This window comes from Mchenga conophoros, linkage group LG7 (genome assembly GCF_057382185.1).
Source record: "Mchenga conophoros isolate Kocher_MC1m ecotype Shallow Benthic linkage group LG7, M_conophoros_male_GT1.1, whole genome shotgun sequence".
In the NCBI taxonomy this organism is placed as follows: domain Eukaryota; kingdom Metazoa; phylum Chordata; class Actinopteri; order Cichliformes; family Cichlidae; genus Mchenga; species Mchenga conophoros.
The window spans coordinates 17,416,716-17,442,967 of NC_140532.1; the positions used below are offsets into that span (position 1 = coordinate 17,416,716).

At 39.9% G+C, this 26,252-nt stretch overlaps 2 protein-coding genes across 4 annotated transcripts; both read left to right on the forward strand.

Annotated features, from left to right (window-relative positions):
* Positions 1-10,985: 10,985 nt before the first annotated feature.
* LOC146569943 (parathyroid hormone-related protein-like) lies at positions 10,986-13,281 on the forward strand. 2 transcript variants are annotated; one of them, XM_085281116.1, is made up of 3 exons: positions 10,986-11,342; positions 11,507-11,612; positions 12,129-13,281. In XM_085281116.1, exons 2-3 carry the CDS (start codon positions 11,509-11,511, stop codon positions 12,523-12,525), a joined length of 501 nt encoding a protein of 166 aa, XP_085137242.1. In that variant the 5' UTR covers positions 10,986-11,342; positions 11,507-11,508; the 3' UTR covers positions 12,526-13,281. The 2 variants fall into 2 exon arrangements, with proteins under 2 accessions (XP_085137242.1, XP_085137243.1); XM_085281117.1 differs by lacking the exon at positions 10,986-11,342 and having other exon boundaries at positions 11,458-11,612.
* LOC146569944 (galanin receptor 2a) lies at positions 12,420-19,126 on the forward strand. Of its 2 annotated transcripts, none has more exons than XM_085281115.1 (2): positions 12,420-12,435; positions 17,924-19,126. In XM_085281115.1, exon 2 carries the CDS (start codon positions 17,946-17,948, stop codon positions 18,867-18,869), a length of 924 nt encoding a protein of 307 aa, XP_085137241.1. In that variant the 5' UTR covers positions 12,420-12,435; positions 17,924-17,945; the 3' UTR covers positions 18,870-19,126. The 2 variants fall into 2 exon arrangements, with proteins under 2 accessions (XP_085137241.1, XP_085137240.1); XM_085281114.1 differs by lacking the exon at positions 12,420-12,435 and adding an exon at positions 17,357-17,490.
* Positions 19,127-26,252: the final 7,126 nt, after the last annotated feature.

Sequence of the window (26,252 nt, forward strand, 5' to 3'; positions counted from 1 at the left end):
TACAGCCAAGATATGCAGGAGAGCATCTCTACTAACATAACCTTGAAGCAGAAGGGTTACAGCAGCAGAAGACCACACTGGGTAAGAGTGACAACGCCTGTCTGCTAACTGGTTCGATGAATCTAGATTTCAGATATTAGGCTCTGAATGTGGGAGAAACAACTTGAGAACATGGATCAATCTTGCCTTGTGTCGCCTTAAACTGGTTCCTTGAACATGAGATCACCAGATCTTAACCCATTAGAGCACCTTTGGAGTGTGGTGGAAGAGAGACACCCATCATGGACGTGCAAGCAACAAATCTGTGACAATGGTGTGATGCTATCATGTAAATATGGAGTAAAATCTCTGAGAAACCTTTCCAGCACCTTGTTGCTGCACAGAAAGATAATCTGAAAAGCATTTTTCTCCTCCCCTTCTTTGTATAACTTCCCTAGTGGCCATTTAGATCCAGCATAAGCTCATTTGATTTTTGACAACACTTCTTGGGAACTGTAACTTAGTCATTATGCATGTATTCAATCCCCTTAATTATCATCTTATTGGAAAGTTTTAAAGCATAATTTGCTCACTAATGTATTATGCCAAGTTTGAACTTTCCTATTCTCTTGTAATGTTGATATCCTCTCATGGACTCTGGGTTTTAAACAGTGTTCAGTGTTCTCTAGTTTTCTTAGAGAAACAGAAAATTGAGAGGTGAAAACTGAAGCCTGGGAGTGCCGTGCCAGTCACTGTGCCCTGGTGAGAACGAAGCGGGTGGCCTCGCTCGACTCAGGATAAAGCTGTCCAGAGGCTGCCTTCAGCATCCGTGTCTGTCTGCCAAGCACTGCTAGCATGTCCCAGGGCAGGCTGGGAGGACAAGACCGTTCAACAAGGCCTCTACATTGAGTGCAGTCCATTTAAAATAACCTATGGATAAATAAATACAGGACCTAAGTTCACTGTACAGTAATTGGCCAGGAAACCAACAGAGACAAGCTCATTTACAGTAAATGCATCAGCTTTGAGTTGCTGAAGTGCACTTGGCTAAAACTGCATTATAACGATTTGGAAATTTCAAGTGAAGCATTTTTTTGACGTGTTTAAATATTCACAACGAAATGTCTCAGAAATATTACTCACTGGGAAAACAAAACAGCATTTGTGTGTCACGGCGCAAGTAAATATAGCACCATGTTAAATATAGAAACGTTATAGTGAGTCTTTCTAGATAATGGAAGAGCGACTAACACATCAAGAAAAAGACACATTTTAATAATAAATGATTTCATTTTTATTTTCAAAGACATGCAGAAATGTACAGATCTCTGTCTCTCTCGCTCTGTCTTAAGCACACACACTCACACACACACACATGCATCTGCGCACGACACACACAAAGTGGTTAGTCTGGCCTACCTTGTTGACCCACTGGCTTAGCTGTGGTTACACGCTGGACGCAAAGCACTCATTAATGATTTGAGCCTGCTCTTCGCTTGTGCAAACAAACAGACTCAGCCCATCATTACCGTAACACCATGTGTGTGTGGTCTTCTCCCTCAGACCTCTATTGATTCTTCAATTTTCACAGGGGCTGGGGCAACGCAAAACGGCGTGATTTGTCAAGTGAGTAAAGGACATGGCACATGCTGGCTTGTGGCATGTTATAAAACAGTTCACACACTGGCGGGCGCATTTTTCATCAGCCTCAAATATCGCACAGTAGTTGATGCAGCGGGTAGGGGCGCGTTCCACGGGCAATGCCCCAAGCCACAAAACGTAAAAACACCACAGTAGGTTTAACGTCGCGTGTAAAATGCAATTATAAACCAGGGTGCTTCTCCCTCTCCACCAGCTCCACTTTCTGCCCTCTGACAAAGCTATCTTTACACGGAGAGTCAGTGCAGAGCATATAACTGTAAGCACGGCTGTGTCTGTGATGCTTGGCACCTGGGCAGGAGTTTATGGTAATGTTTTGGGTGATAGGTCAGGGACAGGAGGGTGGTGGTGGTCACTGGTGGTGGCCCTGTGGGGCTTTAAGCCACGTCCAACTGCTCTGGTACCTGCCTCTGAGGTCAGATGAGAGGGGGGCATCAGACATTGAGCATATTGTGGTTTGGAGGTGGGTGAGTAAGGAGTAAGAAGCAAGAAGCCCCCCCTCTTCCCTAGAGCCTCAAGCACAGGGCTACTGCAGAGAGTCAGGCACCTCACCATTAACATCTGCCAAGAGAAAAATGCTAATGTGGTGGGCTCTGCATAAGGCCAGGTCAAAGACTCAAGCTCCGGACTTGTTTTTTCCCCCTTTTGGAATCAGTCTGAATCACATTTAAGTAAACCTTGATCAGGCACGGATTAATCATAAGATGAACAACATTTTAAGTTTTCACTAGAGACAAGCTTTAACACTGAATAGATGAGTGTAAGAACACTTCAGCAATGCCAGGCAGGAATCATTTAATCTTAAAAATACATTTTACAGGCAAAATGTCCAATGGCAGATTTCCTGTCTGAAAAATAATGATTTAATGCACCTATGCTGTAGACTGAGTCTGGACAGCATGCTTTTGTCCTGGCAGGACCTCCCCGACTCACTGTCTCCAGGAGCTTGACATTTATGGTTAACATTTTTTTAAAAAGGAGTTGTAAATAAGAAATCGGCCCCAAAGCATTACCTGAGAAGGATTATTATATATCGGGCAGCAGAAACAGACAAATCTTGCAGCTACTTGCAGATCAAATAAATGTCGGAGGAGGCCGTGTTTGGGTAACCCTGAACAGGAATTAGGTAATGTTCAGGATGTACGCCTCTTAAAGCGTGGAGCAGTGACCCTTCTGTGACATTCTGACTGAACAGGCCATTGTGCATTGTGGGTGAAAGTCTGTATTTGCAGCTGGAAAATAACCCAAAAGCTGTGAATTGATATATGTTATACAATGGAGATTGAGGTGTGAAATACAGTGTTAAACACCCTGAGCTACATTCACAGTATTGTTGGGATCCCGTTTTTTTCAGCGACTGACACAAAGAAATTACAGTAAACATCCATCCATCCATCTGATCACACCTAAAGTCAATTTAGAACCAGCAATTAACCTAACCTCCTGCATATCTTGAGGATGGATGGAGGATGGCAACAAATCCTGAATTTAAAACTTGGGGTGAATTCTGCAAGGCCAAAAACTATGACTATTCCAGCCATTTTCTCCAAAGAGGAACTCTGAACTCTATTACAGCCAAATGGAAAACCAACAAGCTGATCATGTCGTTGCACAATAGCTGCAGACCTTGATCATGTTGGCACATTATAATGAGAGATAAATTAAGCCATATCATTGTCAAACTTTACATGAATGTGGATTCGGGTGGGGGTGGTGGTGGTGGTGGTACAAAACCATTTTAAATGTTATTTTGAGTCAAAGTAACATACACAAGGGCTGGGTAATGGGAAGGGTTTATTTTTAAAAAAATAGTTTTTACGTAAGTTGGAAAAAAATGTATCATATTTGAACCTCTTCAAAGATCAATAACACCACTTTCAAATTATATCATTAAGGCAGACAACAAACTATGAGCTTGTTTAAAATAAAACAAGTCATCCTCCAATCTGGTAAACAAGAACAACTTTAAGATCCCGATGTTGGCTATTTCCTGATATATCAGTATTGACATTTATAATGGCCAATTAATACAAATATTATAAGGTAAAGAAGAGATGCTGTGAGTGTTGATGTTCCGTAATTTTTCCATCAGGGGGCACTCTGTGTTTTCTCTGTTAGCACCACCTGTTTGAAACTCCACAAACACAACAACCAGCTCATCCGAGCAGAGCTGGCCAGTAAATGAGTAGACTTGTGACAATAAACGATTATTTTTTAAACTGCATTGCCTTGTGATCTTAGCAATGGCAAATATTAGGGAAATCTGTGTATGTTTTGTGTGTCTGAAGGAAAAAAACATCGGCTGATTTTTAAATCACCAAATATCGGTATGAGTCGTAAAAATTCTATATTGTTCTCCTTTCTCCTTGTGTCCATGTGGAGCTGTCTGCGAAATGAGTGTACAGGGACCATCTACAAAGTGAGAGACTGAAAAATGACTTTGCCGGAAAAGATGTCATGTAGTTGGCACTCCCAGACTTCAGTTTTCACCTCTCATATTCTAAAACTTGGATCTTGTCCACACGTGCTTCTTCTTTGCATGATAGAGCTTTACTCTGCCTTTTTGTGAACATTGTCACGGTGAACTGAAAGTGTTCCTGAGCCCATGCAGTGATTTTCATGCCTGATTTTCCACCTTGTCCCTTCCACACAGAGATTTTTCCAGATTCTCAGTATCATTTGATGACATTATGTGCTGTAAATAATAGGGGTGCAACGATATTCGTATCGATATTGAACCGTTCGATACAGTGCTTTCGGTTCGGTACGCATATGTATCGAACAATACAACATTTGTAATTTATTTTATCAACTTTCCTTCTGACGATGCTGTCTGTGTTGAGCGCTCAGTGAATCTGCGTTCGACTACTCCGCCTAGGCTGCACTGTCGAGCGCAGATCCACTGAGCGCTCCACACAGACAGCATAGTCAGAAGGAAGAGCGCAGGGCAAGCTAGCAAGACAGAAGTTAAGCTCTCCTTGCAACATGGACCTCCCCCACCCTCATTCAGATCTGGCGTTTGGAATTATTTTGGTTTTCATGTGACGTATGACCCTGAAGGTAAGCGAGTCATGGACTAAAGTAAAACAGTATGTTGGATGTGCCATGCAATGCTCAATTACATGGGTGGGAACTAGTGTGTTAGCGCAGTTAGCTCGTTAACGTGTTGGCCGTCTAGCCCCATGCACGGGCGATCGGCGGTAGCTCGTTGACGGAGATTTGCCGTGTTGTGGCGTTAAGGTCATTTCAACGAGATTAACCTGAAAGCACTAGTGGGAACACAACGAATATGACTGCACATTTACGCCGACATCATCCTAGTGCAAAGACAAAAACAACAAGCATGCTACTAACTTTAGCCGAGTCATTTAGACAGCTGTTAGCACATGATTCTCCTTATGCTGCTGAGAATATAGCCCAGAAGAAGCGGATAGTATAGCTTTTATTTTGGAAAGAGACATTTCTCTGTAATAAACTCTCTTTTCCAAAGATGAGTGATTCCTCAATCAGATACAGGGCTTGCAATATCGCTAGCCCGACGTCCCGGGGCTAGCGATTTTTTTCAGTCGGGGTACCAAAATCTATCTCTTCCCTGCCCGTCGGGCTATTGTAGGAAGGAAAAATATATGTCAATGCTTTTGCATTCTTTCGGAAATGTAGCTGGGTAATTATGTCATTGGCATCGGTGAGCCACTGTCAATATGTGACATATTGAAGTCGCGTTTGAATTTGCGCTTGTTTTTTTGCTTTCACTTTGCAATCGTGCGAACTGTGTATAGAGAGCGACAGCACTGATCTGTGAGTGATGATAATTTGTGCACCAATTCCTCTGACATCGTCTTATTAATCGTTAGCTTACTATGCAAACATGACAAGTGAAATCTCCCGCAGCAAGCTTAAACATGTGAGAGGTTGATCGCGCAGAGAATCGCTGAGCTTATGTGAGTGCGTGTGTAAAAGCAGCAGGATATATATTTCAGTTCTGCTGAGCCAAATAAGACAGGTCAGGGTGAAGAAGTGACAGCCAAAGAAAAGCTTACCACAAAACGGAGAAGTTATGACAAATCAGACTATAAGGCAAAAAGAAAGTGCAGCTTTATGGTTTCATGGACAAAATAATTTCTGTGGCTGCAATATGACGAGCTAAATAACCAGGGCTGCACATAAGTGGTCCGCAGGTGCGCATTCGCTGTCAAAATAAAAAACACGCACAAGGGTTAGGGTTAAATTTAAAAACTGTACTTTTGAGTTAAAATATATATTTATAATTTTAATAAATGACAAATTAAAAAGGCATGAACATTTTTTTGTATCGAAAAAATATCGAACCGTGACACCAAAGTATCGAACCGAACCGAACCGTGAATTTTGTGTATCGTTGCACCCCTAGTAAATAATTAGGTATTCAAAGTCTTTACTGTTGTATGTTGAGGAACATTATTTGTAGACGCAGTTTTTGTAGACTGGTAAACCACTGCCTGTCTTTACTGTTGAAAAACTAATGTGCACTCTTAATACTTTTCATACTCATGTTACTGACCTGTTCTCAGTTACTCTAATTGGCTGCAAAAATGTTCCCCCAGCTGTTTTATTTTTTTGTAGTACAACTTATTTTCAAGACTTTTGTTGATCCTAACCCAACTTTCTGAGACATGGTGCTGCCATCAAATCCAAAATGACCTTATTTTTCTACATTTTGTTTCCTCTCAATTTAAACATTTGACCAAATGTTGGTTTTGAGATTAGAAAGTCATTGGGTTCCATTTTTATTTACATTTAACACAGTGTGCCAAATTTTTTCTGACATTCTAGAAGCTCAATAATACAGGTCAGGGCAGGGTGGGGGGATTTGGTCAATTTGATGCTTATATTATTAAAATCTCATGATCATACAGTGCAAAAACAATGCATTAAATGTGCCACATCCCTAGGACTTATAAACATGATAGTTACACTTCATATGCATTTTTAAAAGTTCCCCCATTTTAAGTGAGTTTGTTAAAAAAAAAGTAAACTCAACTTAATACAGATTTCATTTTATTCACTAAAGTATGTGCTTGATATTCAAAACCTGCTCTTAAATAAGTGACGATTTAAGCATCAATAAACCACCAAACGCAAAGAAAACAGAGCGGATCAATTTAACATTTTGCCTCAGGAGTACTTGTGAATAAAAATGGGCCCCTGTAGCCGAGCTGATGAAAATAGCTGAAGGTAAAAAGGAATAAAGAGCATTCCTTGGATGACAGTTATGATTGTTAGGTGTGAATGATCTGCAGAAAACTCCTCCAACTTCCCACAATTCGACATTATGAAGCATGCCTCAGATGAACTAACTGAAATGGTCCATACAGAAATTCGCCGTTAAAAAACCATTAAGAGGGGAAAGTAACTCTGCAAAAGTCATTCTTCAAGTGAGGTTTTCCAGGATAACAAACCTGAAGTTCTCATGTGAACAAATGGTCAAACGATCAAAGTCCGGACTGCGTAATAAAGGAACCATTATCAAACACACATTAAAACTTAAAACTTTATTCATTGCAGCTGATTATTGTCACATATTTATATCAAACAAGCTTATACTAAACTACAGATGTTAAAAAGAAATTCTACTGCTTTTATTTTTGCTAAAATGTTTTAATCCCTCTTAAAGAACAAACAGCATTCAGAGTTAAAGACGAACTTTGAGATAGTTATAATATAATAAAGGATGTTGACTGCGATCATAGGGAACTGCTAAAATCAAAATCATACATCCACATGGTGACTCTGAATGCAACTCCACAACAAAAGCAGGAACTGTGACTGCATCTTGAGACAGGATTTATGACCTAATAGGGTGGGCCAGTGCAGGCAATGGGTAAAAAGCATCTAAAAATAGATGATGAACTCTGAATTTAAAGATGAAATGAAGGTGTTTCTGTGAATGCAATGTGTGTCAATGCCGGTTGGTTCCACATTTTTTGAAAGTAGAGTGGGCGGGTGTGTATATGTTCTGTATGTGCGAATGTAAAGTAGGGGCAAAGTGAAAAGGATGAAAAACCGACAGGAATACTGTTCTGTGTTGAGAGTGCAATTTAGCATGAATCAAAAGCAGCTTTCCTGGCTCCTATTCCATATGCTGCAGTCTGCCAGGAAATGGGATTTTTTTCATATTTCTTGTAGGTAAAGTCTTTGCAGAACGGAATCAGATGAGGTATTTTTTCCCTACCAAATGTTTAAGTGTTGGAAGTTTGGGGCAGACTCACTGGCAGGAGAAGAAAGCTAAAATTTGGGAGACAGCAGGGGGGTCCGCCATATATTTGTCCTAGCCCCAAACCCTTTCTGGACACCTTGCTGAACTGAATCATGACTGCTTGTAAAATACAGAGCCCTCTATTAAATAATTTACCACCAACTGGTCTCCAGACTGCCCTGAAGTGATTCTAGTAATCATCACTGCACACAGAAATTATTTATGGTTCCTTTTCATGAGGATAAATGCCAGTTATTCCATCCAGTAAAACAGCAAGCTACAGCAACTACATAAATGACTCAGGATTTTGAATAAACTGTATTTACTGCCTTAGAAATAATATATAAATATTAATAGATGAACAATTGTGGAGTCTGTTCATCGTGTACATTACATTGCATTTTTTTACATAATAAAAAAAAGACTTACATTTAGACTTACATAACCAGCATTTGAATAAGTGCTGGTTATTATTGTAATAAACTGCAGGCACAATGCTGGGTTTCAAAATCCAAATGAAAAGAAAGAAAACCAAATAGTGCGTGACAAAATTCATCAGTAAAGCAATTCAAATATCCCAGCAACCTAAACAATATTTAAGAAAGAAAAGACTAAATCTGGAGTTATGTAGCTGATGTTATAGGGAAGTCTTTTAAAAGGACCCAAAACACAGGAGACAGAGTAAGAAAACAGAAAGCAACCGTTTTCATTAGCCCAGGTCAAGACTCAGAGACACAAAGTCCAAAAAGCAAGAATATAGAGGGGACCAAACTAGACATAGCTGTAGACAATCAAGACAGTGAGGGAGGGGAGGAAGTAAACTCAACACAGGACACAACTAACTACCAAAGTAAACTTGAATCTAACTCAAAGGACAACTTTTATACACAGACACAGACTCGCTGAACAAAAAGAACACTGAGGAAACAAAGTACAAATAATAGACTTTATAAAACAGTAAGGAGAACACAAACTAAAAGGCTTAAAATACAGGTGTGCATAATATAAACAGGAAAGAACAAAATATGAATAGTAAACTAGATAAATGCTAACAGTATATAGATTTCTAAAATATGCCGATTCCAGATTCGATTAATAAATCAAGAGGCTTTATTTCACTCTGCAAGCAGACGACAAAAATTACATTATGACAAGGGGTCTAATAAAAAATTTAAATATGGATTTCCTATTTAACAACTTTTATTAATATTTATTTTCCATTAGTCTGATTTCAGCTTAGTGTGAGAGTCTTTATGCATACAGCAGTCATTTATGGTCATGGTAGTTTCTCACTTACATGCTTTTACTGCGAGTGCACCTCATCTTGTGGAGTTGAGCTCATAAGTAACCGGCAATAGGATATTAACTGAGGTGACAACAAAACATGGTCACATGTGTAATAAAATCTTCCTGACGAAATGTTACAAACGTAAGCATGGATGAAAGAAGCCAACAGGGAAAGCACCATCTGAACTAGTGAGCCATGCAAACTCCAGGTAAGTCAAAAATTTGCAATCAAACAAAAGTTGTTGGCATAGCAGTGCAAACTTTAAACTAGAGGACCGTTGGCTTTTAGCTTCCTCCATGCTATGTTAACTCTATTGCTAGCATCTAGTGATGTGCTTTGTCATAAACATACAGAAACATTAGCCTGCTGTCACAGATACCAGACAAAGCATGCATGATTAAAGATAAAAAACAAGTGACAAAGCTTGTAAAAACAGTAGAGTTCTATTTAGCTCAATACAAATAGCTGTGCCGCATTTAGGACTTTAGCGTGGCACTGGTAGCATGTTTGATAAAACATAAATATATCTGTTTTGTGAGATGTGCAATTATATAAAAATCATCAAATTAAGAAACTATTCCAAAAACTTCTTTGTTTGCATACTGGTCTAGTAAATTATAAATGAATGTAATTTTCACTTATTTTTTAGCCCAGCTTTTCAAATGGTGACAGGAGTTGTAGTTCAAATTAACACTGTAAAACCTGACCCATGAAATAATTGCTAGAAAATTCATATTATTTTGAAACTCTAATGTTACTGAAACTTGGGGCACTTGAAGATTGAATGTCAATTTGTATATTTGAGTTTTAATTTTTTATTATTTTTGCTACATCTGGTATTTCTGCACAATTTATTGCTCACAGTAGCACTGCAAGTGTCTGATTGTGTACATCAGGCTTTTCAGAAAAAACAAAAAACAAAGGTTCAAATATAAGCAATGCATTATATTTAAAAAAGACACTCCTTCTTGCTGCATGCACTTCCACACTTGGGACATGATGCACTGTCTGTCAATGTGAGACTAAAAATACATGCACTTTTAGTCACAGAGGCACCTCTTATGTGAGAGTGCCAAGCCTTTAACAAGTGCATTTATTAAATCACTAGGCACTCGAGACTCGGTTCAGCACCTGAATATGCATAGTGAACCTCAGGTTGTATACAGCTGCCTTAATGCAAACCTCAGTAGTCTCATTATGAGCTGAATATGAAAGATACCTCAGAACCCACTGTAACCATTTGGTGGTGAGCTGGTTTGCAGAGGCAGAGTGGAGGTGAACTGAATGGTCTGCAGTGAGAGGCTGTGGGTTGGGTTTCTCTGAGGTTATGGTCATTCTCCCCTGGGAAAGTGGTTAGGCCTGGCTGTTTACTTTGGAGTAACCCTGCCCCTCCCCTTATACCATTCACTCTCTGCTTGGTAACTCGTGATTACCTACACTGGTGCACACCTGTCATTTCTGAGCACCCAATGAAAATATACTAGTAGACTGCATTTTGAAAGTATGGCGAAATTCCATAGAAATTCCTCTAAATATATGTTTATTCATTAGTTTTTTTTCAGTACGCTGTTTGTTGTATGACTGGACTTTGCATCAGTGCCACGTTCATGTCACAGCAGGTGTGAGTGAAGGGTTGGTGGGGAGTGAGAGTGAGGTGAGGGTTGGGAGGTTGGGCAGGGTGTTAGCACTGGACTTAATGGGTAGGGGCTGAGGTAGCGCATGCATCTTCACCCAAAGAGGAGTTTGACTTTCTCTCAGTGCCTGTTCTCACACGGACTCACACAGGCTCACACACAGAGCTCTCAGCTCGGCTCAGCAGCTCTGACTACCGCAGATGATGCTTCAGTGCGACTTCACATGAGATTACTGCAGGACTGAGCAGAGTTGTGGCTCTGCAGCTGATGGGCTTCTCTTCTTTCTATCTTTATCCCACTTTTATTTGGACACTGGGAAGTTATAAATAGCTTAACACACACTGTTGGGAGGCAAATTAATGGAGTCGACTCGGAGGGGATTTCCCTAGGCTACATTTACACCAATGGATCTGCTCACAAGTTCTGAATGGGCCAAACTGTGTTTGGCACATTAATTTTCACACATCTTTTTTGTGAAATCATTTTTGCAAGAACATCAACACTTAAGAGCTTACGGTTTTTTGGGGGGATTTTCACTGGAAACAAAGTAAGTTTAAATGTTTATATTTTTAGAGGACTGTTTAAAGGCTGTGTGTGTCATTTTTCAGATGAAACGAACTCTACTGAAAAAACAGACACAGTTTAGGATTAATTCATTACTCATTAGAGAGACTGATGATATTCATTGTGTTGCTTACGTTTTTGCCTCAGGGATGTGCTCTATAGTCGTGCTTCATCAGTGGAGTCTGGCTGTGTTCTTGCTGTGCTCTCCGGTGACTCTCGATGGGAGACCAGTTGATGCACTTAGTAGCAGAATGTGAGTTACCTTTGTGATACCTTTAAAAAAACGAATAAACAAATTCTATGCAAGATTTCGAAAAGCTAGCAATTTAAGAAAAAAATATTTGAGATTTTCTGCAGTTTGAATATTTTAAAGTAAGGCATGGGATGTTTTCTCTGTTTTAGGTCCATATCAAACTCAGATTAGTGACAGCTCTCACACTTGTTTATGCTGCCACCTACTGTATTGAGGTTTCATAAAGCCTGACCTAAAATTTATAATAGCCAACCACTTCTTCTATTAACTTAACACTGAGATGTCAAATAAAATTTAAAGTTGGAACAAAAAAAGTTCTTAAATGACTGACTGAGAATCAGACACTTTATTAATCCCAGAGGAAATGATATATTCCTCTGGGATTAATGTTCAGCAGTAATCTAAGAGATATCAGAGACTGAAACGGATTTCTAATAGTCCACCATGTGGCTTTTTTACTACCTTTGTTTTTGATACAATTTAATCTAACTTTGGCACTTTTTTTTTTGCTGTAAGGAAGAGGTCAGTAGGCCACGCCCAGCTGATGCATGATAAGGGCCGCACCATACATGAGTACACGCGCCGCATGTGGCTACACGAGCTGCTGGAGGAGGTGCACACGGCTGATGATCGTGCTCCACCTGCACAAAGCAGAACCTCGAGCCAAAGCTTCAGTGGAAACCACCAGAAGCCCTCGGGAGCCACCAAAGATCTCTCTGACAGGTTCAGGCAGGACAGAGTGGGCCCTAACCTCCCTCAGGAGACCAACAAAGCTCAGGCTTATAAGGAGTCACTTAAAGTTGCCACCAAGAGGAAAAAAAAGGTGAGGCTGGGCCGGCGTAGAGAAAACGATAAGAAGAGGAGGCGAGCACGGTCTGTTCTAACAAAGGCGCCACCACGGATGGCTATCTAAAAGCAAAAAATAAAAAAAAACAGTACCCTTTATGTACTGCACTAAGACACTGACGCAGGCTGACTGATGCCTGACAGACTAACGATGCCAGACTCAGTCACTTTATATCTTAACCCTGAGTTTGTGCTTGTATATTAATATTTGGCTTTGTTGTTTGTATTTTTGCTGTAAAAAAATCTCACACTTCATTTTAGTTTCATGATAACACCTGCTTAGGTCCATATTTATTTGGAAAATCTTTACAACTCTGCAGCCCTGATATACTTCCAAGCAGTGATATGTTTTGTAGTTTCAGATGTATGCAAGAGCACGGGAGGAAGTATTTATTTCCTATACATGATAACTTCTACAAATAATGCGATGCTGGGCACCCTGCTTTTTGTTTGGCTCTGAGTGCTGACCGTTACGGACCTACACACAACAAACTGGTCAATGAATACATCAGTTCATAATTTATTGTACTTTAAAATGTATATTTATTTTGTGAATGTATTTCAGTGCTGCTGACTAAATCCCATAATGCACTTTAGCTATATCCTGTATATGTTCTTTTGTGGTTGAGATTATGGTTTAGTAATTTTTTTTTCTATGATGGTCCTGCTTTCCTTTCACACCTTAGATAACTCAGCGTACGCTTCATTAAACCCACTTCAATCACTTAACATTGGATTTTTCTTTTACATTAAGCCAGAATCATCTACTGGATAATGTTCTGCACGTGCACTGAGGGCATACTGTATAATTTTCCAGTTATTCAAACATTAAATATGTAGTCCTTAGAGCTATTTTTTTATTCTCTGTGTCTTTATTACCAGGATATATGCAGCTCAAATGGAAAATCTGGCATTAAGAAAGAGCCAAAATGATTTGCTGAGAAAAATTATTCAAACAATTTGATTAATTGGGACTCCTTCTAAAAATAAAGCATTTAATATTTTTAATATTTAATTTTTGACTGTGAGACCAAAATAAAGCAAAAACAAAAAAAAAAGAGAAAAAGAAGCGTATAAAGGCACTGATAATTGTGAATTTGTTATTCAAATTATACAAATGTAGAAAATAAGAGAAAATTTAGAAATGGCAAATTACTAAGAGACTAATAATCCTCTAAAACCATGGTTCAAGTCACAGCTCAAGTCTTTAGAGAGGATGAATTAAGAAAAAACCTGAAAAAAACATTTTATTTTTAGTTTTTTACCACAGACCTGATCATATGATTATCAGCAAAATATCCCCCTTTAACCAGGCATTGCCAGCTCCTCGTGGGTGTCACACTACAACATTATGATGCAGTGAACTGTGTCGTCTGTATCACCTAGAAATCCTAAACTCAATGGCCAACTTGTTAGGTAGATATGTTGAGCTACTCACAAATGCAACTATCTAATAAACCAGTCACACCTTGTGTATTTAGCCATGGGCACGATGACCTGAATGACCTGCTAAAGCTCAAGTTTAAGAATGGGAAAGCAAGGTGATTTAAGTGACTCCGAACGTGGCATAGTTGTTGGTGCCAAATAGCCAGGTCTGAATATTTCAAAAACTGATGGTCTACTGGAATTTTCCAACACAAACATCTCTTGGGTTTACAAAGAATAGTCTAAAAAAGAGAAAATACTCACTGAGTGGCAGTTCTCTGGGTAAGAAATGCCTTTTTGATGCCAGAGATCAGAGAATGGTTAGATTGGAAATACACTCACACAGCACCACAAATCAACCTTTGATGAAGCCCACACCAAGTGCTGTGCTAAGAGCAAAAACCCAAGGATAGAAATTACACAACTTCACAAAAACTAGACAATAAAATAGTTGAAAAATGTTGCCTGGTCTGATGAGTCTAGGTTTCTGCTGCAGCATTTGGATGGTAGGACTAGAATCTGGCATTAACAACATGAGAGCATGGCTCCATCAATGGTATCAATGGTTCCAGCTGCTGGTGGTATAATGGTGTTAGGGATATCGTCTTGTCACACTTGAGCCCCTTAGAAATGAAGTGAGCATCACTTGTATCCCACAGCCTGAGTAATGTTACCCAGTAATCGCTTTTTCACAGTGTACCCGTCTTCTAATGGTTGTTCCCAGCAGGATAACTTGCTCAGATCATCTTAAACTGGTTTCTTGAATGTGATCATTAGTTCACTGCACTCACCAGCCTCCACAGTCACCAGATCTCTACCTGCTGGACCACCTTTGGCATGTGATGAAACAGGAGATTCACATCACCAATCTGCAGCGATTGTGTGATGTTGTCATGTCAACGTGGACCAAAATTCCTGAGGAGCATCTTTAACATAAAAAGTTAAGGCAGTTCTGAGAGCAAAAGGGGATCCAACCCATTATAAGTAAACTTGGCGTTCAGTACTCTTTTATATCCTACAGATGTATGTATGCAATATATACATTTTCTGACAACACAAGGGATTATTTGCATCATCAATAACTAATCTGAGCTAGAAAATGCAATTTTTAAGAGCCTATTGTGACCGTGTGTTGCCTTTGAGATCACTACCAAGTTGCTTTTTTTATTTTAACCAGCACTTCAGAATAGAAACATATTCCATGAATTCTGTGAATCATATAAGATTACAACATTGTCTGAAAAAACGTTTATCCAATAACTGATTAATTATTATATTATATTGTTATTATAGTGCTCATAGTAAGTTTTCCCTCAAAGTCTTTGAAAAATAGTTACAAATGCTGTATTATTATCAAGATAAAATAGTACGAATAATAGTAAGTGTAACATTTGGGTCAAAACAGACGTTTAAAATGTTTGCTGAAGGTAGCAGCGTGAAAAACAGTGTTGTTGACTTTCGGCATGAACAGAACACAATGAAGCTGTTAATGTTCCACTTGAGAACACGTGGCACTTTAACAGCCACTGAACGTAAGATACAGACACCGATAATGGAGGGGTTAGCAGATGCATCGACGTCAGCTATCCTGAACTAAGAGCAGCAGTGTACACCATTAGCTAAAATGAGTCATAAAAGCTGTGGAAAGCCTGATAAAGCCACCGTTAGGAGCCTGCAGCTCACACTGAAGAAATCAAACAGTGCAGAGAAAAATTAATATCTATAGACGTGAAAGAACAGAGAACATAATCAATGAGCTAGGTGGGGTTTTTTTTGACATCGCTCACTGGCCATATTATGGGATTAGAAAAACAACAAAACAAGAGAAAACAAAAACAAAACATCAAAAAAACACAATACGAGCAAAAGATGGTTTATAATACACCAAAGACTAGTGGTAAAGAGAGAGGTAAGCACATTTATATTCATGCATTTATCTTTATATTCTCTCAGGTTACATTTGATGTAGAGTTGTCAGTATTTTGCTCCCTCTCTTTGGTCCACACATATAACCAAATGCACACTGCAGGTAAGTACTGGTGAAAAGCTTGTGAAGCTAATGCTAGTTTGTTGCTATCGGGGTGGCTGTAGCTCAGGTGGCAGAGCAGGTCAGCCAATAATCAGAAGGTCGGTGGTTCGATCCCAGGCTGCATCCTGGCTGCATGCCAAATATCCTTGGGCAAGATACTAACCCCATGTTTGCCTACTGGTGGTGGTCAGAGGGCCCGGTGGCGCCTGTGTCCGGCAGCCTCGCCTCTGTCAGTGCGTCCCAGGGCAGCTGTGGCTACAATGTAGCTTGCTATTGCCTATGGGTGAATGACTGAATGTAGTGTGAAGCGCTTTGGGGTCCTATGGACTAGAAAAGCGCTATACAAATGCAGGCCATTTACCATCAAAGACAGGTCGCTGCTGCGCCTACTTACGAAACATAGATAACATAAATCCATCTTTCCCTCTGTTCCTTAGTTGTGGTGGAGTGTTTTATGGGGTAGTGAAGGTGAACTTTGACCTTTTGGTTTTAAAACATTATTATTTTATCATTTTATCCTATTAGAAATTTGTGTAAAATTTTTGTAAGAATTAGAATAAGAACTTGTTTTATGAAGTAAAAATAAAATCTAATCAGTTCATCCTTGAGTCCAAGTGAACATTTGTGATGAATAATAAGAAAATCTCAAGAAAAACATCTCAGGGCTAAGATATCACATTCAAACATAAAACAGTGAAATTGGCACAATATCAGCTTGAACTGCCAAATCTTCGAAAAGCTTTCATTCTGTTGCTTGTGTTCAAGAACAGACGTTTCTAGTTCTAAATAGACTTCTGACAGGAAGTGTTTGGCTCACAGGGCATACGCACTCAGACATTAAACATTTCATATAAATACAGTGAATTGGTTGTGAACTCCTGCAGTAGGCCTACCATCAAGGGTAGGCCTACTGCAGTAGCCCCGTTTTCTTTCATTTTCATGTTTTAAATGCAAAAGAAATCTTTCCCTCAAGTAAAACTTATCACTATCGTACTGCAAATATCACATTAGTGAAATGATCAACACTTTTGTTTGATTAGAGGTTAAAGAAAAACTGCTACTGTTTACTTTTGCAATGCTCATTGCTGCTGTTGCCACACATCTTATAGGGCATTCACATTTATCAGTGTGTTTATCATCTGCTCAGGTTTACATAGGTGCCTAGTTAGCTTTGATGATTAATTGCCAGACCAGACCTTTTACAAAGCACCTTTTATGTCCCTAAATAGGCCAGTGTTGTCTATTCATGTACTGCTAGACTACAGAGCTTCAAACATCATATAACAAAACTAAGAAACATGAATGCTAACAAAACACGTATGCACTGTATATCACTGATCTCTCCCAGAGTGACCAGAGTCCATTTCTCTTTAAACCTAGTCAACCAGAATCAATCTGGCCCAAGTAATGTTTGCCTTTCTTGCCTTCACATTCAGCGATCACACTTTGTAATGAGTCCTTAGAGGCTCTCACATCTCACAGTTTGTTTTAACGGGATACAAACCAGCAAATGTTTCATTTTACATAATGAGGTTAGTTCACTTGTGGACATGAGCTAATAATGGAGGTACAACAATGGTAAGTAAAAAATGATTAACCTGATGTCTCTTTCCAGTGCTATGACGTCTGAGTTAAACCATATTAATTTGTTTAACACTATATTTAGTGTAAATGTAGATATTTAGTAGCTTTCAGCGTTGTCTTAAAGTGATATTGAAATAAATTTGGCTTGTCAGTAAACAAAAGTGTTGATCAGTACATTTACTCTGCCTTGCATCATATATGTGTTTTGGTATATATGTGTCATTTACTGTGACACGTAGGTCTACACAAGCCTTACAGGTGCCATGTGATGAAGCTGTCACTTGTGTGTTAACATTAAGCAGAGTAAATGTGATATAAACAGGACTTCAGTTTGTTGAGTCATTAATCGGGATTTTATTTCCCTAATTAATTTATTGTTCTTTTTTAACCCAAATCTCAAAATCCAAATGTCATTCTTTTCTGACAGATGATGTCACTCCGATGACAACATGGCTTTTCCCAACACCTATGGGTTAATCTTTGCCTGTACCTGTGGTGTGATCCTGGGCATTGGGCTGTGTGCCAACCTGCTGGTCTTCTCTTTGTTTGCCAAGTACAACACACTGCGTAAGAACCGGCTCGATATCCTTCTGTTCAGCATGACTCTGGCTGACTTCCTAACTCTCCTGCTCATCCCTTTCACACTGCACTCTGCTGTAAGTCACTCCTGGCCTCTTGGTGACATCTCCTGCAAGGTTTACCAGTTCCTGCTAGCCTTCAGTCTGGCAGCTAGCACCTATTCGCTATGCGCTGTGTCCATGACCCGAGCCATGATCATCACCAACCCGTACCAGCCTCCCACCATGGATCTGGTCATTCTTATGTTTGTCTTAGTCTGGGCCCTCAGCTTCTTTATTAGCCTGCCTCTGCGAATGTTTGCTACCAAAAAGAGCATGGGCCCAAACCTGACGAACTTCACCTTCTGCCTTCCAACCATTCATGAGCACCACTACCAAGTGGTCCTAAGCCAGTTTGTACTTTACTACTTTATTCCGATGCTAGTCATTGCATTCAACTATGTCCGTCTGGCTCTGTTTCTCCACAAGAGTCCCGTAATGTCAGTGTCCAGTGCCAAAAACACCCGCAGAGCCTCTGTCATGGTTTTCTTGGCTGCAGCTACCTTCTCAGTGTGCTGGCTGCCTAGTTATGTGCTGGAGCTGTGTGTGTACCTGGGGCTGTATCGCCACAGAGCGGCTTGGGATATATTCCACTTTATCTGTACTGTGCTCCAATACCTGCACCCCTGTGTCAACCCAGTGCTCTATGTGCTGCTGTCTAAGCGCTACCGCCACAGGAGGGCAGCCTGGCTCTTCAGCTGTAACAGGAACAGGGTGCAGCCGCAGGTCACCAGTGTTACCACAGACAGCCTTTAGAGTCAGCTGATTTGTTTGTGAGCTGAAGACACCTTTTTGTTACAGTTACTGTTTGTACAAATCAAAATTTCTGCTGTGTCTGCCATTTTTTTTAGTTGTTGCTGTTGTTGACATTTGTGATTATTTCAGTTTCCCATTCCAAGTGTGCGCTTTAAATATAGAAGTAAGTAGACATCAAAAGTCTATTTTCAGGCGTGACACATCTGCTATGTGCCTTAAAAAGCAGGAGGAATCAGTTTCTGTATCGCTATCTTAATGACGATTTGTCTTTGAAACAATATCCTACTTTATTTTTACAAATGACTGTGATTTCCCATCACCATCGGGGGGGTCAATTTTCTTTCCCCATCATGTTGAAATGTGTTTGAGGATTAATACAGATCTGATTACAATTTATCTGTTTTAACAGAAACACATTCAGAAGAATCATGAGATCACAATCACTAGAGAAACCGTCTGTATTTGTGGTGTAAATGTAAAAATATGTAGAGGTTTTTCAGACTTAATACATCATGAAGCTTGAATGTTTTTGTATCCCTGTTTGGATTTTTTCCTTCACTTTTTTTTAAGAGAAACTTTGTACACAATCTTTCACTGTTACCTTCACTACTTACACACTAAAATTTCAGAATAAAACTAATATGATGACCTCAATTATTCTGTAGTTTTATGTTTTTAACAGTAAATAAACGGATGGATAAAAGGTCAGGACACTGATTGCACACAGTTTGCTTTTTCTTTTGTTTTGCCGCAGTGTTTCTCTTAAATATTTGCTTCTGTTTCTAGGAATATAATAACAAGCCTCATAAAACACGCTGCAGTGTTCAGGTTGCTGTTGTGACAGTACTCCATATCATTCAGAGAGGATCTCATCCTGTGGTTCAAAGCACTCCAGTCTCATCCATCTGGAAAAAAAGTGGAATTTGTAGTCCTTGTTCGGCTCTGATGACCAGCTTTGAGGTGGAGGGCCACTCTAATCAGAACCTGTAGCAGGTGTAGAACTAGCTCGTGTGTGATTAAGGTTACCACCAGAGGCTGCAGTCAAAGATGGTGGGCACTGAGTTCATTGACAGGGTGGGAGACTCACTAGAAACCAGCTGATATTGATACTCATTTTTTTTTGTCATAAAGTACACAGAAAGTAGAATATTGCTTGGAGAGAAACTTGAAATTTAATTATTTAATGATTTATTTGAGAAAGCTGGTCTGCTTCCTGTTACTCTCTACACATGTGTGCACATACCTCCACCCCCCACCCACCCTGCCACAAATCTGGTTTCCATTCACAGAGCAGCTATTCTTCCAAACAGCCATAAATCATTCAGTAAATTTTGCTACTTTGGCATCTAATGGCTATTAAATATGGACTATATGATCCAGTAGTATTACACTACATTACATGTAATGAAGAACCCAGAGGTCAGCCGCAGCTTTCACCTTCACACAATTCAATTGAGCCATCAAAAGTGACATCTCGAAAGCCTCGGGTCCAAACTCTCACACTGGAGAGTTCACGTAAGCGTGATTTTGTATTTGATATTTCTCTTAATGCTGTTTTGTGATTGTCTGAGGGCAGTGACTCCATGATATAAGGTGATGCGATCAGCTGTTTACTGGGGGTTTAACCACATCCTAACTGCACAATCAAACCTTACCAATAATGTTCATTTAAAAATGAGCTCAACCCTTCAAGAGCTGCTGATTAACCACATGGCAGCACCGCCAACAGCGGTTGATATTTCTCTTTCACAAAAAGATCACAGGTCCCAGATAAAAGCCCACATCTATGTTCACACTCTTTGATGAGACAGGCCTAAAGTTTGTGGAGGGTGTAAGATGATGACTGTGTATCAGGTGTTGTGGTTAAACAGAAAGCAGAGTGAGAGAAGTTATAATGAGGCTGGCTGAGTTCTGGCAGCAAGTAATAGGAGACAACCAGCCCCTCCCTCTGTCAGCTTGCCCCCTGACTTTTGGCCTTCTCTTTACCGTACAGCTGGCCTGACTTGTACTGACCAGTAAGGCTAGTAGTCAGTCCCTATGCTGTATGTGGTGAGACAATAAAGAATGCACGCAGAGTGTTTCAGTGTAGCAAAAACAAATGTACTGTTTTCAGAGGAAGATTAGTGATAAAGAACTTGTTCTGATGGCATTTGTCAAAATAACTTTATTGTGGCAAAGCTAGAGGATGCTAATACAATTTAGCAGGGAAAAAACTATAGGTAACAATGTCTGGTTATTAAATAGCTTGCCAGGCTATAAGTTGTGCAGTCGTAGCCGATTGGTTGGTCCTTTGTGGAACAATAGCCAATACGATCAGAGCTATTTGTGTGTTTTAAGTATGAGGATAGATCAAAAACTATTAAGAAAACATGGATGTAGCTCAGAGGTATGAAAAACTAAGTAAATACGAGGCAACTTTAAAATTCCTCTCTAATGGCCAGCAGGGGACGACTCCTCCGGTCACAGAGGTCCTGTTGTATGGAAGTTTTATTTTATTTTGAAATCAGTTTAATTCACTGTAGTTGTTGTTATTGCTGCTGTGGTAATTAGGTTTTTACTGTGTTGTTTAGTTTTTGCAGTTTTGATGTGATATCTTCCCGTGTTACCCCTTGTGAAGACTACTAAGAACTTCTACCCTGTCTGTGTGTTTAATGATAATCCTATTTCTAGTGATGTTTTTTGTTTATTTCCCATTTTTCTTTAAAGCTTTCTTTGCATTCTTGTCTTGTTTTACTTCCTGTTTTGTGATTATCTCACCTCTGTGTCACTTTTACCTTCATCTCATTCCTCTCCTGTTTGTCAGTCCCCAGACAGTCGTCAGTTTAAATATAGTCCTGTCTCCTCTCTGGCAGAGGATCTGTGTATGTTCCTGGATGTGTCCCCTTCCTTGTAAGATTTACTCAGTGTGTACTCCTGGTGTCTTTGGCTGCCTGTGTTTTCATACTTCTCTTTTCGTTACCTTTGAACTTTTCATCAGCAGCTAAAGCTTGCTTTCACTTATTTTGCCTCTGTATTTGGGTTGTCAGTGCCATACCCTGATAGGTGGCTGCACCCAGGTCACATGAGCGGTTGTTGTCCTGGGAGTTTGCTCACTTGTGCTGGTGATATCATTTGTTTGCATGTTTTGTTAGTGTGGTGTTTTACTTTGTATTAGCAGTTCAGTTTGCTTACTGACAGAATAAGTGCCCCAGTAGTGTGTAGTTGGCTTCCAGCAAGTGTTGTATGACTTTCCTCTTCATCGTTCTTTCATCCCTTATAATGCAGTTTTACTCATGCTGAGTTGTGGCCTCAGTTGAAGCCCAGACGTTGCATCACACACACACACACACACACACACACACACACACACTTACTTATAATATGTATACTGTGAGGGACTGAGATGGTTAGACACGAGGACACGGTGGGTATTTTGAAAAAGTGCATTTTATTTACCCCCAAAATGCAAAAATATACTGTCACAGCGAGTGAGATGAGCCGTGTGGAAAATAAAGGAGGATCCAAACGCAGGCACTTGTACAGGTGTGAGGGTGGTTTATTAAACACAAAAATGAAATGGACAAACGGCAAACGGAGCAAAGACTAAACTAAACTGGGAACAAACTGACTACAGAACACGAACCTGGACATGAATGAGAGTGGGCGGAAAAAGATGACGGTTGACAGCAGGGAAACACACAGATGAAGCAGGGTGGATACACAGACGGACCAGCAACTACAAACACAGAAGACGCGACTTAAATACACACAGAGAAACACAGGGCGATTACACACAGGTGGGGAACACAGCTGGGAGTAATCAACAAGACGACACAGAGGTAAAACTGAACACACACACACACTCACATGAGATGCAGACCTTCACAATAAAACAGGAAACAAGAACACTACACAAAGACGCAGACTCGACACTGAGCGACAGACAGAAAAAAACACATGGAACTAAACCCACACAAAGCATGAGAACACAAACAAGAGAACAATTCCTGATGCAAAATTAAACCAAAACATAATAAACTCAAAATACTGGGTAGAAACTGACCCAGAACCGTAACATGTACAAAATGAACTAACACTGAGCAGTTAAAACAGGGCAAATGAACTGAACTCAAGTCAAAATAGCAGCTTTATTAACTGCTCAACAAAATAAAATCATCTAACAGCAAAGAATCAAAACTAACAGTTAGTTTAAGGCTTACCTCAAATTAATACTTCACTTAATGTTGAATAAATGAAAAGTAAAATGCATAACAAGAGTTGTGCGTCATATTTTTGTACAGTGTGCTTGAAACTAAAAATACTCCTATTGAATAAAAATGCTGGTGCACTGGGTTACCAGCTCCAGTGTTTTGTGCTGCATCATACCTACATTAGAACTGGTGACCTATAACACCTGTGGTCGATGAAGGAATCAACAGCAATGTCGAAAATGATGTTAAAATAAGTACTAACAATGCGCTAAAAAAAGTCTTAAATCCAACACAAATGGCCTCATTCAGAATGGGTAAAGAGTGTTTACCCATTACAGCTGACATGAAAGCTCCATGTTGTTTTCATGCACATGAGAAAGTTGAAAAGAAAGCAGGGACTGGAGCTGGAGCTATTCTACTACAGGCACCTAAAGGTGACCACTGTCTCCGTCACGGTGATGGCAAGGTGTTCAGAGGATAGAGCAGGCAGCTTAGCTGGCCCATCCTTTTTCTTGATCCATGTAAGACTTTCCTTAACACAGGTGAAAAATGCCAAAAGATCCTCTGCCACAGTGTAGAGGTGACAAGATTAGTATTAAGAACATGTCATAGCAAAGTCTTTACAGGACAGCGCAAAAATCAAAGGGATTAAATGCATCTGTTTTATCTATTGCTGCCATCGATGCAGATTTCACTGCACTTTTTAATGATCAAAACAACAATTTATACAGTTATACTGACCAATCTTAATAAGTCCTCTTATAAACATTTCTTGTAACAAATTATCCTGTTAATACAATATCATGTTACACATAATAAGTTAATGTTTGGCCAACACACACAGCAACACAGCTACATTTTATGAATTCCTCAGAGACCCCATTCTTGATGCAATCCACGAGTTAAGCAATGCAAATAGCTGACAGAAAATAGTTGTGGCTACACACTGTAAGATCAGAGGGCTCCAGCCATGAGCTAATCATTCCATATGCCATATAGGCAAGTGTTGAAGGAGAGTTGTCAGTTTATTTATAGGAGTCTCTAAGGTTCACTGCGGAGGGCTGCTCTGTGAGCGGGATTCAATTACAGCACTGCTGAAAGATGAAAATACAGCATCTATACAGACACAAACACGAGTGTAAATTCTTAATATGACAGGGTTTACAGAGGTTATTGTGCTGTGTTTACAATAGCCGAACTATGCAGTGGTGGCTCTTCAAAAGAGAGGCTGTTAAATATACCATGCTGTGCGTTTATTTTCTTAGCATGCTGACTGACTCTTAGTTGGAATACAAAGTGCAACAAACTGCAAAGCACCCCAGGACAGCTCAGCATGTGATGTCATCACAAAACCAGTTCTCCATCGGTTATGTGAGTAACCCAAAGATCCACTGGGCTCAGAAGCTGCTTTGCAGAAATACAATAGGACCATCAAGCACCCTGCATCATCTTAAAACAAATAACAGAAAGCTAAGTGAAAGCAGAGAGGGAGATCAGCCCCTCTGCTTTAAGGTGACCCTGTTTATGAACACATTGAAGTAATGCTTCATTTGTTTTAGAGAAAACACAAGATTTCCATGGTGTGGGCTGGTGGAGACTATCTGCCACATGGCAACAACTTGTATGCAGATGATTCCAGGCTGACCTAATATCAGAGTCCAGCAGCCCTTTGACAGTGCAGCACACACTGTAACACGGCAGGTAATGTGAAGATTGAAAATGTGAAGATTTTGGGGTCAACCCTCAGCAAAACTCTGAGCATGGTCTTGCTTTGGTCTTGACAGGACACCAAAACAACTTGTGACCAGAGCAGCATGACAAAAAGGGGTATTAAAACCTAATGATGCTTATTTTCTTGATTCAGTTACACCCAAAACATTTAAACCACTGACAAGTGATGCAAATAATATTGATCTTTTCATAGCAAGGTGGTGTTCTGTTAAGAGACCTTGGCATGCATATTTCAATTTGACAGATACCATCTATCCAAGCATCTCTGCAAATCAAGCCCTTCTCCTGATGGCTGCGGTGCTCCCTGATAACAAGGACCCAGCAGAACAGCCACATCGAGGAGACAGCTCAAGAATAGCTAGAGTTCACATCCTAATCTGATTGAGCTTCTGCGGGATTCAGAGGCCTGGTGCCCTCAGCCCACAAAATCCAAAGTGTGGTGTATTCGACAGAAGAACGGAGATGGAGCTTGGTTTATAGTGGAACGTGTATTCAGCAGTAGCTAGCCATCCATTACATACCACAATACTCTCTCTCTTCCTCTCATTATTCTATCTCTATCAGTCACAGAACCCCCAACTGGTAACTGTGTATATGTTCATATTCAGTCCCCCTGTTAAGCAACCTTTCACCATCTTAGCAGTGTATGTAAACATAACACAAAGGATCTACTTCCAAGTGCCAGACACCAAAGTACACATCAAAAGGTCCCCTGATGAGTCCGAGCTGTTTTCTAAGCATGAAGGTGACTTAGGCAAAAGTAGGCAGTAGTAGTAAAAGCTGTATATTGTTCTATTAGTTAGTTCACTAAATTATAGTAATTTTGTAAACAGTCTCACAAGAAAGTTCAGTCTCACCTTGTGAAGCACCTGCAGAATGTGGGTGTCTGTATGACTTAAGCTTCCTGTATAAGAGGTCTTCTCTTTGTCATTAACCATTTGCCTGATGAGGGTTTAGAAGTTAAATGTTACTATATATACACATAGACACTCTGGGGGAGTCTGTTTGCATTGCTGGCAGTCTGTCCATCTTAAGCATATATGAAGTATTATTTTATGTATTTTAAGTCTACAGTAGTGTAGTATAAAATGAAAGCTGTTGCCCAGCCTAGCCCCCAAATTGATTTTAAAGCAGGGAAAACAGCAGATCTTTACAAATGCAAATCAGTTTGCTTCAGATACTGCAGATAAATCAGGTCCTGTGTGATGCATTGAAACACTCTGGCTGTGCTCAACATGATGAGAACGTGCACACAAACATATACAAACAGCAGCTAACAGGAGCTCCCAGTGCCAAGAAAGAGGAGTCTGAGGGGAGGATGATATAAACATAAAGTTACCAATAAAGAAAATTGTAATTTGAGACCTTTGAAGTCATCTTTGATTAATACCCCACGTGTGGTTCTCCTGTGAACTGATCCGCCTGGAGTTGCCTACCCCACCCCACCCACCCCCCACCTCAG